General features: G+C 29.0%; 1 protein-coding gene across 2 annotated transcripts in view; it reads left to right on the top strand.

Annotated features, from left to right (window-relative positions):
* The first annotated feature begins 514 nt into the window (after positions 1 to 514).
* LOC115889282 (gastrula zinc finger protein XlCGF26.1-like) overlaps positions 515 to 13,784 on the top strand; it is a 158,333-nt gene continuing 145,063 nt past the window's right edge. For both annotated transcript variants that reach the window (XM_030909230.1, XM_030909229.1), the window contains exon 1: positions 515 to 804. In XM_030909230.1, the coding sequence (XP_030765090.1) occupies positions 773 to 804 (32 nt within the window). In that variant the 5' untranslated portion in view covers positions 515 to 772. The remainder of the gene's footprint in view (positions 805 to 13,784) is intronic.

Here is a 13,784-nt window from a genome sequence, read left to right as displayed (position 1 = left end):
AAAAATCTATATGGGGATATTTTTAGGGAGTAAAATTTTTTGGGGATATTTTTAGGGATAAAATTTCAATGGTATTTTACCGCTACCAAAGAGGAGATAAGACCGCTACTGCTATTTTTCAAAATTAATAGGAAAGTATCAATAAAACAAAATAATTTATTTATTTTAATCACCGAATCTTGGATAACAGTTGTGGGGATTTTAACTGTTTGGATTTAAGAAGGTTTGATATTGCTTTAATGGAAAGTTTTGAACAGATGACTACACATTATTTTGTAGAAATCTGATTGGCTCTAACTGGCGAACAAGTCATACGTCTTGCTTAAAAATAAATTGCATCTATTTAAATTTGCCGCCACATTTGTTACTTTCCTGGGTGGCTAGATGGCGCCACTTCAATATACAGATTACAGATTTCTTTACAAATTTGAAACCTTTTTGAAACTAAAAAATGCATGGGAGTTAGCGTTCTTCTTTAGTGTGTTCTGTGGAGGACAATAAATACAGCATTTGTTGTTGGTGCAGGTCTTGACAACTTTGTGTTTGTGTCGTGTTATTATTAAATTATTTATTAGTTATATAAAAAATATAAATGATATCTACGAGACTTGTCTGAGATCTTCACAGAACTAGTTAAGTTTAGTAGGTGATAATTGTTTTGAGTCGTGTCCATTATAATTTTAAATACCTACAATTCCACGTGCTGGAGATAGCTAAACTGAACCCGGTTTATTTTTTCCCTTTGAGTTATTGATATTTTTTATTAGAAACTATGGATAATATAGATGAAGTAGATTTAAAACCGTAAGTATTATTCTTATGTAGATGTTTTGATTAATGCATCAGTGTCTTTTGTCGATTATACAACTCGTATGTATATTTTTCCTATATAGAAGGATGTGATTTAAGCATCAACTTAAAATAGAATATAGACTGAGCATCTCATTCATAAATGGCTGGAAAATGCGGTCACACAATGTCTTGTTATTGTTGTGTTATTGTTTTAGGTTGTAACGAGTGCGACACGAGCGATAGATAGTAGAGATGAGCAAAACTGCGATTTTTCAATCGCTGTTGAAAATGTGATTGTGATTTATAAATCGCTGCGACTGAAACCTGCGATTGCGATTTTGATATTTTTAAATTGGTACGCTGTAAACTGGGAAGCTCAATCCCAAAATTTTCAATAAAAAAACAGAAGAAATAGCGGAATCATTTTTTTTAATAAAAACATACAAAGGAACTGTTGGGAGTTTCGATGCCATGTGCCTTTTAAAATTTGTAGGTAGTGCTCGTTTTTTATGATATTTTTGCTGCACACATATTGCACTTAAAATTTTCATCATTTACCAAAAAAAATCCACAAATAACTTAGTTTCCTATTTTTAAACATTTTTGATTAGAACAGAACGAATGAATTTAAAAGGGAAATTAAAAATACATAAAATGTTCAAAATATTCGAATGTGCTTTTAGACAGTCTGTAGGTATACTAACTAAAATTTTATGATAAAAAAGGTTGCCGCCAACCTTACAGATAACTAGAAAAAAAACTGTTTATCTTTTTTTCTTTTAAAAACATTTTCTTTATATTAACTCAAAAGAAGCCGACGCCGACGGCTTTGATAGGGCCAGTCCAGTGCAAGTGCAAACTTTCGAACTTTTAGATAAAATGACAATATCACAATTTATTTTAATTTATTATTATTTGAAATTTCTTTAAAATGCAAAAACTGATTATAAAGGATGTATTTAAATTAACATAGCAGCCGATCCACAACTGTTAGTTAATATTCAGAAAATAAATAAATAAAAAGGGCTGAAAAAAGTATCCATATTAATAGAGTTTCTTTTCCGTACTCTATGTCTTCTAGTAAATAAAGGATAAAAATAGATAATTTTTTATAATTTGAATCCAAAACTGTCCTTATGAATCATTTGTAAACAATCTAAATATACATGTTCAATAATTTTTAATTTCAATGAATTTCGATAGCTACATATGAGTAAAAAAACATGGCAAGTTAATTTTGAGGTTTTTGTGGAGATGTTTTTAAAAACATTTATTAAACAAGCGGGAGTACAATACGCGTTGATGGATTCTGAAGGAACCCTGTGCCTGCGTCGTGCAGCGGCTTAAATATGAACATAAGTGCTGATGAATATAAAGTATAAGATTTCTACAGGGTGTGTTAATTATACAATTATAACTCCTCCCTTCGTAGAGGTGGAAATACACCTGGATTTCCTAATTATTATTTTTAAGTTTATATAATTAAAAATCAATAATAATGTAATAAAATAATTAATCAATTAAATGTTAATAGATAATTGAATATAATGTAAAATAAAATGAATAAATGTAAAATATAAAATAGCAAAATGTGATTAAAATAAGCACTTATATTATTATATCGTCATTATCGTTCTTAACAACAATGCGTGTTTTATTTTTAAAGTATTTATAAGTAAATAATAAAGAAAGCAAAATCAATAAAATGTAGATTAATATTGTCCAAATACTAAGTCTTTTTACTGAAATATTATTTAACGAACTGAGAGAAAGTCTTTGTTCTTCTAGTTCTTTCTTGATATCTTGATTATTTTTCATGTTGATCACGTTGAGGTTCCATACAGGTGGGTTAAAGATGATGTCTTCTTCGGCAAAGGACATGTTGGTCTTTAACTTTGGCAGTAGAATTTCTTCGAACAGTGTGTTGCTGCTTCGATGTGTCTTCAAGATGAATTTTTCTAAGTGTATCTCGCAGAATGGGGTTGCTTCAATCAGATATGTACCATATAGGGGTACATTTTCTTTTTCGTTGTTGCACTTAAGTGTTGCCAGTGTTTTGTGAGGAGTGGTGATGATCCATCGTCCATCAGAGATTCGCTCAATTTGAATACTTTTTATCGGAATACGGAACGGATGACAATTATTCGTGTCTTGCTCAAAATTAATAAGTTTTACTTCACATGGCTCATTTCCTTTAAGTCTCAGGGGATGAGTCTTCTTACAGAGGTATTCTTGTAATATTATTTCTTGACATTCTTCGTCCATATATGCATACTTCGTATCACTTAATGCGAGGTAAGGTTTGAAAGGAATTATCAATGAAAAATCGGAATTGTTTGTTGGAATTGGTAGAGGTAACAACTTATAATAGTAATACAAGTCTGGTTCTACTAAAGGAATTTCCATAATAAATGTTATTGTATAGTCTTTTGAGTAACTTTTTATCTCTATAATTTTTTCAAAGTTTAGAATATTTTCTATCTTTATTTCCAAAGGGAAAATATCTTGGTTTATTTTGTTTTTATAATTTTCTATTTCTTTTAATAACTCTATCGGATTTACAATTGAGTTGTGTAAAACATTTATTTTTGCAAAGGATATAGCTACCTCTATTTTCTCAAAAATATCATATATATTTTGGAAAATTGAATACATTTCATTTATAATAATCATATTTTGAAAATATCTTTTTTCTTCATTATCTTTATTTAATATCCTTTTTAATTGATCTTCTAGATATATAACTTTTGTTCTAATATTATCTTGATTTCTGGATATATTTGATATAAGTTCATTGAAATTCTCTATCGATTTTTGCATTAATGTGATTTGTTTTATTGATATATTTTTTAATTTATTTTGGTTTAATTGTAACTCTGTTATAAGTTTTTCGTATCGTTCCGCATCTGTAGAATCTAAGTTCCCAGTTATGCATTTTATAACTGTTCCTAAAGGATTTAATATTCCTCTTTTATTTCTTTTATTATTAGGATACAATTGATATATTTGTAATTCGATTTTATTCTCTATATTTATTAGTTGTTGTTTGGCAACGTCATATTCAACTAATTTTAATGTTTCTATAAATTTATTATTAAATGATTTTAGTCTATAAAATTCGGTTACTAGTGTTCCTAAATTGTACACTTGTATGATCGATAATTGATCTGATTGAATTTTTGCTTTTCCCAATTTAAATGGTAGTATACCAGGGTAGTTATTTAAGTTTACTATATTTGTGTTTTTTCCTTCGATGACGAACAAGAAGGCTGCGATACATCTGAAATATTTTTAGTTATTTTAGTTTCATTTTTATGTATTATTTCAGTTTTATTATTTTTTGTATTTAAAATTTCTAGTTTGCCGTTTTCTAGTATTTTAGAGACCGTGTAAGGACCTAAAAATTTATTCTTTATTTTTGCATCTCTGTTATCATTCTTTTTGTAGATAGTTGTTCCTATTTTGACTTCATTAGTCTTTTTATCTTTGTTATGATAATCTATCTGTTTTTGTTTTTTATTTAAAGTAGTTTCTTTAATTTTATCATAAAGAGTTTGTGTATTAGTTTTATGTGTATAAATATAATCAGAATAGACTTGTGTTGGTATAATTAACATAGGATCTCTAGAGTCGGTATGACCTAGGGTTAATTCAAAAGGAGTAAAATTTGTTTGAGAATGTATTGTACTATTATAGGCAATAATAGCATATCTCATGAGTGTATTTATATCTGAATTTTTATCTTGTTCTTTTAGTAGTCTTATATGTTCTAGTAATGTAGAATGCAATCTTTCTATAGGTGCATTGGATTCATGATGATACGGTGTAGTAAAGTGTATATTTATTTTATGTACTTTTAATAGATCTTTTAATGTTTCATTTTTAAATTCTGTCCCGTTATCGGCGACTATTTGTTTTGGTATACCCATAAATGAAAAGAAATTTAATAATTGTTCACAAGCTGAAATAGCTGTTCCTAGATAAGGTAAAGATTGTGCATATTTTGAAAATTTGTCTATTATAGTTAGATATTTTTGATTAGATATTTTAAATGTATCTATATGTATTATTTCGAATGGTTTCGAAGGTGTATTAGTTAAAATTAAAGGTTCATTCGGTGGTTTTCTATTATACTTAGCTCTATGACAGATTTCACAATCATTGATATAATTAGTTATATCAGTTTTCATTTGTTTCCAATAATAATTAGTTTTAATACGTTTTGTAGTCTCTTCTATTCCACGGTGATTAGTTTTTCCTTCGTGTGAATATTGAATAATTCTTTTCCTTTCGTCAGGTTCAACATTATTGACTAATTTTGAACATTCAATTAAATTAAAATGATTGAAATGATCGGTCATTGCTTTATGAAATATTGGTCTTAATTCTTTAGAAAAGAAATATATATAAGTATTTTTATTTTTTAAATAGGTTTTAAGAAAATTGACAATAATATTTAAATCGTTAGGTAAGGTTGCATGAATGATTCTATGATCATCAAACTTTTGATATTCCGTCTTTTGATAAGGGATATAAGGAGATTTTTTTATTAAAAATTGATCAGTTTTATTATTTATTATTTCATCTAAAAGTTTCATATTAGTTTGTGTCTCATTTTCATTGGCACTATGAATTGTATTGATTGATTTCTTTTCGATAACTTTTTTATTTGGAGGTCTTAGTTGAATGTCTTGTAATATTATAATTTTAGGTTTAGGATTCTCAATATTTTCAATTTTAGGTTTAGGTTTTTCAGTGTTTTCAATTTTATGTTTAGGTATAAGTGTTTCAATATCCTCGAGAGTGTCAAAAATGTCAAAATCACATAAATCTTGTGGATTAAAGTCTCTTTCTAAAAATTGATCTATGTCTTCGGTTATATCACCTGGATTATTTAAAATTGACTCTGTTTCAATAGCATTTAATTGGATTCGGGATAATGCATCCGCGTTAGTATTTTGTTTTCCGCTTTTATAAATTATAGTGTAATCATATTCTTCTAATTTGAGTCTCCATCTCATTAATTTCGAATTCGGTTCTTTAAGATTAAATAGCCAAACAAGTGGTCTATGATCGGTATAGATTTTAAACTTTTTTCCGTATAAATAGGGTCTAAAATATTTACATGCCCATACTATTGCTAACAATTCTTTTTCTATAGTAGAATATTTTTGTTCGGTTTCGTTTAGCGTGCGCGAAGCATATGCAATTGGGTTATCGTTTGGAGGATTTCCTTGACTTAAAACTGCTCCGAGTGCTATATTAGATGCGTCAGTGGTTAATATAAATTCTTTTGTAAAATCAGGGTACTTTAAAATCGGTGCGTTAATTAATAAATTTTTTAAATGATTAAAGGCGTCTATGAATTGAGGTGTATGATCTACTTTATTTCCTTTTTTCAAACAATGAGTTAAAGGTTTACTTATTTTAGCAAAATTCTTTATGAAACGTCTATAATAACCTGCTAATCCTAAAAATGATTTAATATCTTTTTGTGTATTAGGTATTGGAAAGTGTTTCACTGAATTTATTTTATCCGGGTTTGGTTTTACACCATTTTGAGTAATTTTATGTCCTAAATAATCGACTTCTTTATGTAAAAATTCCGATTTGTCTAGCTGAACTTTAAAATTTGCGTTTCTTAGTCTTTCAAAAATAGTTTTTAGTCTTTGTATATGTTCTTCAAGAGACGTTGAGAAAATAATAATGTCATCTAAATATACTGCACATATTTCATTTTGTAAACCGCGAAGAATATTGTTCATAACACGTTGAAATGTGGCAGGTGCGTTTTTTAATCCAAATGGTAATCTTTTAAACTCATAATGACCTGTATCTGTTGAGAATGCTGTTTTTGGTATATCTTCGTTTTTCATTTCTATTTGATGAAAACCGTTAGCTAAATCTAGTGTACTAAAATATTTTGCTCTTCCTAATTTATCTAATATATCTGTAATATTCGGTAATGGAAATTTGTCGTCTACAGTTTTTAAATTTAATTTTCTAAAATCGATTACTATGCGCCATTTTCTTTTTTTACTCGCGTCTAATTTTTTTGGAACTATCCATATTGGACTTGACCATGGAGAATTTGAATGTTGTATTATTCCGTCATTTAACATTTTATTAACTTGAGTTTTTACTTCTGTTTTGTGAATTTCGGGGTATCGATATGATTTTGTATAAATCGGAGATTCATCTGTTAGTTTTATTTCATGTTTTATTTGATTAGTAAAACTTAATGGTATTCCGTCACAATGGAATATATCACGATATTGATAGCATAAATTTCTGATTTTTAAATATTCTTCTTTATTACAATGTTTCAATCTTAGGTTTTTTAAATTTTGTTTTCTTAAAGTATCAATATGAAAATCTAATTCTGTATTGGTTTCCATTTTTTCAATAAAATTTACTTCATTTTCTAATATCGGTTCTGTGTCAAAAGGTTTATTTATAGTTATATTAATGTCTTTTTCACGTGCGTTAGTTAGCATTACATATGTCGAGAAATTTGATATTGTGATTAAAGATTCGGGTATTTCAACTCCATCGCTAAATTGTATATAATTAAAAATTGCTGTACCGTTTTTTTGTTTAACAGGCAACTTGATCTTTTGAGTAGTACGTGCTGGTACTGAGAAAGTATAAGGTTTAAATTGATTTTTATTTTTATTTTCACAAGTATCATTTTTAAATTGGTTATAAAAAAGAGTAATATCTGCATAAGGCGTTCTTAATATGGAATTACATATGTCTAGATTAGCGTAAATTTGTTTTAAAAATTCAATTCCTAATAATCCGTCATATTTTTCTGAAAAATCAAATATAAAGAATTTATGACATCCGTCTATGTTAAAACATGGAAATATAGGTATTACTAAAACTTCGTTGTGATAAGAAATAGCATGCGCTGTTTTTACTGTAAAGTTTTCATTATAAATATATTCTGGATAAAAATGATAAGCTAAAGAAGGGTTAATAAAGCTTTTTCCTGATCCTGTGTCTATTAAAAATTTAGCATTTAGTTCTGGTATAAATATCATTGGTAAATGTGAATAAGATGTATTATTTAAATTAATTATGTCGTTTGTTCTGATTTTTCGGTTATCTGAAAATTTTGATCATTTTCTAAATTTTCATTATTATCATAATTTTCATAATTATATTCCGGATATTGATATTGATTTGGGTCATAGTTATATTCATTAGAATCGTATTGGTATTCATCTGATTGTTCGAAATAATTTTCTTCATCATAACATTGATTAAAATTATCGTTTTCGTATTGATTTGATTGATTATTATCGATAGCAAAATTAGGTATTGGTTTTCGATTGCTTATTCGTGAATTTCCTGAAGATGTGTCCATAGGCTCTACAGGTGGTAGTTTAGAAGTAGATGGGTTATTTTGAAATGGTCTACCAAAGGTATTATTAAATTGTGGTCTTGTAAAATTATTTGTTTTGAACGTACCTGAGTTTGTGCGTTTAAATGGATTTTGATTATGGTTATTATTATTAAAAGAATTAGGTGGTCTAAAATTGTTATTATTAAAATTATTATTATTATATCCGTTATTAAAATTAGGTCTAAATCCAGATTGATTATAGTTAGGTTTTGGAAAATTATTAAATGATTGATTTGGTTGTTTAAAAATATTATTTGTATTATTTGGTCTTTGCGTAAATTGATTATTGGTTATTGGTTTATGCATAATTGTTTGATTTTTAAATTTTAAAAAGTTTTCTTCTTCTCTTACAAATGCCATTGCTTGCTCGAGTGAATTTGGGTTTTTTAATCTTACTACAAGTTGTGTGTGATAATCTAAGTTATTAATAAATGTCTTTAAACATAGTTCATCGTATTGTTGTATTTTTATTAATTTAACTGGATCTAAATCATCAGAATTATTAATTTTGATACATAACAAACTTCTAGCGTCTTGTAATCTTAATGCAAAATTTTGGATAGGTTCATTTCTAATCGGTTTCATAGAAATTATATCTTGAACTAAACAATCTTCGGATCGTTGATCAGAGAATGTTACAATTAAAGAATCTTTTACTTTTTGCCATGAATCTAATTCTACTCTAGAGGCAATTATATCTGCTGCTCTACCTTTTAATTTTCCTATTATAGTGTCAAATAAACAAATATTTATTGGTGCATCAGGCGTGTTTGGGTTTTGATGATTTAAAAGAAAGTGTTCGCAAGATCTCAAAAATCTACACAATTGTTTAGAATTACCATCAAAATTTGGGATGTTATCTGCTTGATATTTAATAAACTGATAATTAGGTGTAGCCATTTTATTTTCGATTGGTTTTTTAATATTAATTGATTCAGAACTTATTGATAGGTTGTTGACTAGATTGATTAAATTCTCGAAATTTTCGCACATCAAAATCTGGATGATTTGAAAATTTTTATTTTACTTGTATTAATATTATAGTTAAAAATAAGGTAAATTGGTTAAAATACTTAGGGCTAAAAGGATAGTTTGAAAGGTACTTACATTAAGTGACTTTTCATGGGGTTTCTGGGTGGTTTGGTTGCTTTGTTTCTCGTTGTTTTCGTTTTCTTCTTAATTATGAGCTTCTGGCGATTTTTGTCCTTCCGCTCTTTCTAGTAGGTACTTGACGATTTTTGTTCTTTCCCCTAGACAGGTTATCTATGGAATTTGGGCGATTTTTGTCCCTCCGTCCGCTCCTTTAGGTACTTGGGCGATGTTTGTCTCGTTCCCCAGGACTTGGAACCTTCTTCTTCCGATATTGCACTGGTTTCACTTGATTAAACTCCGCAGACAGTTTGTCGATTAATCGTTGACACGAACGAGAACTTTTCCGCGAAAATCCGGACGATTCTGGGCGAATTTTCGTTTCGGTTCACTCCGACGGTCTATCTTACAATCCTACCGACTGCGCCAGTTAATTTTGAGGTTTTTGTGGAGATGTTTTTAAAAACATTTATTAAACAAGCGGGAGTACAATACGCGTTGATGGATTCTGAAGGAACCCTGTGCCTGCGTCGTGCAGCGGCTTAAATATGAACATAAGTGCTGATGAATATAAAGTATAAGATTTCTACAGGGTGTGTTAATTATACAATTATAACTGGCACTCAAAATTTTTCTTAAAAATTATAATTTTCTCAAGGTGCCTTTACACGGCGCGTGGTTCGCCGAGCCTGAAACAAAAAATTTCGCGCCGCACTCCGTGTGTGATTGGCTTGGTGCGACGATCTTCGGGACACGGACCGGGTATATGTGCAGTTACACGGCGCGTGGATCGTCGAGCCTGAAACAAAAAATACGCGCCACGCGCCGCGCCATGTGAATGGGTCGACGCGTCCTTCCCGTCGACTGGCGGTATTTCAAAGCAAACGCGCCGTGGAGGTCTTCACCCAGTAATTCTTTTAAATTCAGTTAATTTTATTTGTTATATAATTTATTTAAATAACTCCATTTAATGCAAACATACATATGTAATTTGATATTAGCTTAAAAAAATCTATAAATATCATATTAATTAGGTATAAAAATTACTGATAAATACGGGGTATACCAATATAATCTACCAAGTTATTGTTTAAAATTATTATTTATTCTAAATGCTGTATAAAGGATTATCTATCTATACGAGTGTATAGATAGATATAGTTTATTAGTTCTAAGTATAATAATATAAGTTACATACAAATACCCCGAAGGGTGTAGAACATGTCAAAAATGTTGACTATTACTAGAAGGGTGAGAAGTGAGAAGCACTATACAGGGTGCTACTAATTCGAGGTACGAGCATTGGTATCTCGGAAACCGTAAGAGATGGTTAAATTCGTTTAGTCGAACGAATTAAACTCGTTTAGTCGAAACGAAAATGGTTAAATTGGGGCAAAGTTGCGCTTTAGGATGTTCACCAAGATGCCATCAAAAAAGTTTTAAAAATTTCAAGGATTGCTGAGTTTTTTGGAAAAAAACGATTTTTTTGAAAATCAATTTTATTTTTTCCTGGCGTTAATTTTTAGAAAATTAAAAAATGAATTACACATTCTCATGGCTACTTTATTAGGGCTATCTGATAGTATTTTTAGATTTTCAAATTAGCTGATAATTTGTGAGATACAGAGGCCAACTTAATTTTTTTAAATACGGACCTGCATTTTTTATTTGAAGTTTTGAAAGAACTCGATCTCCTGAGTACAATGATATGCCACACTTTATATTTTTTTTTGTTTTATGTACCTTAACAATAACAAAACTATTTAATTATTATTTAAAATAATTTCAAGTCCCACTCTAGTTTTTTAAAACAATATGGATCAGCGCTAATTAAGTGAATAACTGGACAATTGAAAGATTCAAACAAGTAATACCCAGGTCAGCAATTTAAAAATATTATTTATAACTTTTTTTATTGTGATTTTGAAATCTCAGTGTACGATCTAATAATATGCCTAATATTAATTGTAGTTATTATAAATAAATCAACTTCTACACACACAAACTAGTTTTTCTAAAACTAGTAGTGCTCTACATGTTCGAAAGGGTTACCACCGTCCCTAATTAAATTAATGTATTTTTCGTTCAATCTTATTTATAGCTCTTTGAACATAATATCTTCTTCTTATACTTCCGAATGTATTCTGTACTCTTTATTGTAATGTTGAAATGTATCCTCACTTTTAAAAATGACGTCAAGTAATGCCCAATAATTTTATATTATTTAATTGCATTTGATTATCCGTATTCAATGTTTTGCTCCACGTCATTGTTAAGTTTGAAAGCTTACCAATATTGTAACGATGAATAGATTAAATATTTAAAAAAACAGAGCCGGACTTAACATTAGTTTAATTAAATTGTGTTCAAATGTCAAAAACAAAAAAAAAATGTTAATTGTGGCATATCATTGTACTCAGGAAACCGAGTTCTTTCAAAATCTGAAATAAAAAATGCAGGTCCGTATTTAAAAAAATTAAGTTGTCCTCTGTATCTCACAAATTATCAGCTAATTTGATTAGCAATTTATTAAAAATCTAAAAATACTATCAGATAGCCCTAATAAAGTAGCCATGAGAATGTGCAATTAGTTTTTTGATTTCCTAAAAAGTAACACCAGGAAAAAATAAAATTGATTTTCAAAAAAATCCGTTTGTTTTGTATGGGGTAATAAAACCCAAAGAGGGCTGTAAACACCTTTTATTTTTACTTTTTGACGGATCGACATGAAGCACGTCTAGTCTAGTTCGCCATGTTGGTTGAAGAGGACCAGAAGAGGACGAAAGGGATGACGTTCTAGACAATGTTGCCAGTTTTTTTGATAATTTTAACAATGAGGCCTTAACACCGTTTTTTCCAAAAAACTCAGCAATCCTTGAAATGTTTAAAACTTTTTTAATAATCGACCGTTCCCATACATATCAGCGACCCTGTATAATATTAAAGATTTTTTTCTTCATTTAAATGATAGACATGACTATCCTACTAGACATAAAGTAAATATTTTGGGGGAAAGATTAAATTTCACATACATGGTCTGGCAATATTGCGTCGGGCATCTGTGGCTCATAGAATAAAAAACTTGGAAATTTTGCAAACGAAGTGCAAACCTAAAGTATGTTCTAGGATGGATTTCAGGAAAATATTTTAACTTCTATAGGGTGGCTCAAAAAAGTGTGAGTGGATCGGGATGATTTTTTTTAAATAGAACACCCTGTATATTAATGTATTTTTGGCTTCCTTTCAAATCACTTTACACAATTCTAAGATATCAATAAACATATTTCCATAGTTTCGGAGATATTAATAAATAAATAAAAAACATATATATTTTAGCCTTTTTTTAAAAAAAATATTAAAAATACAAGAATTGTCCTGAAATCAAAGATATACCAGGTATTTACTTTATATGGTTTGTACTGACTTTGCTATAAATATGGTAATCGAAAATCATACAGGATGTTCAAAAAACTCCGCCAAACTTTTTAAAATACAAAATAATTTTTCATCGTATATTATTTTTCCAGTAGATGGAGAATTGACAAATGAACATTATTTGTATTTAGAGTATTTCAAAATTTTTAACGGTTTCGCAAATATTCGCGGTTTTATATTTCATATGGCATTTTCCACAGTAAATTTTTATCAAAGCCACCTAATATTTTCTCTCGAATTTTACCGTTGAAAGAGCCATATGAAATAATACTGCGTGTATTTGCGAAACCATCAAAAATTTTGAAATATGTACTTTATGTACAGAAAATGTTGTATTTATGTGTATTTTTTAACTCTCTAACATCTAATAACAAATAATATAGAGGGTGTTCCATTAAAAAAAACAAAGAAAAATTATTTTATATTTCACAAAGTTTGGCGTAGAATTTTAAAAACCCTATATGATTTAAGATTATGATATTTATAGCAAGGTGCCCTGTGGCTTAGAGGTACAGGCTCTCGTCTACCAATCTCAAGGTAGTGGGTTCGAATCCTACACCCGGCATTTTATCAGTCGACTATTTTTATTAAAATAAAAATAGTTTGGGTACCTAGGTCGACTCAGCCTTAAATGAGTACTTGGGATTTACAATCCTGAGGTAATAATAGGCGGTTGAAGCGTAGTGCTAGCAACATTACCTTCCTTGTGTACCGAACGGCTCTAGCATGGCAAGCTGTACCTTGCTACTCCCAAGGCGTTAAACGCTATATACTGGAGCTATTATTATTATTATATTTATAGCAAAGTAAGTATAGACCATCTAAATCAAATACCTAATATAGTTTTGATTTCAGGACAGTTCTTGTATTTTAACTAATTTTTTTAAGAAAAGCTGAAAATATATATATTTTTAATTTTTTTATTAATATCTCTGAAACTATTGAAATATATTTACTCATATTATAGGATTATGTAAAGTGAACTGAAAGAAAGCTAAGAATGCAATAATATTCAGGGTGTTCCATTGAAAAAATCATCCCGGTCTACTAACACTTT

Source organism: Sitophilus oryzae, unplaced genomic scaffold (assembly GCF_002938485.1).
Source record: "Sitophilus oryzae breed Bouriz unplaced genomic scaffold, Soryzae_2.0 scaffold_813_pilon_pilon, whole genome shotgun sequence".
Taxonomy (NCBI): Eukaryota; Metazoa; Arthropoda; class Insecta; order Coleoptera; family Curculionidae; genus Sitophilus; species Sitophilus oryzae.
The sequence above is the reverse complement of the archived record's forward strand: the minus strand, read 5'-3'. Positions and strand labels throughout refer to the sequence as shown.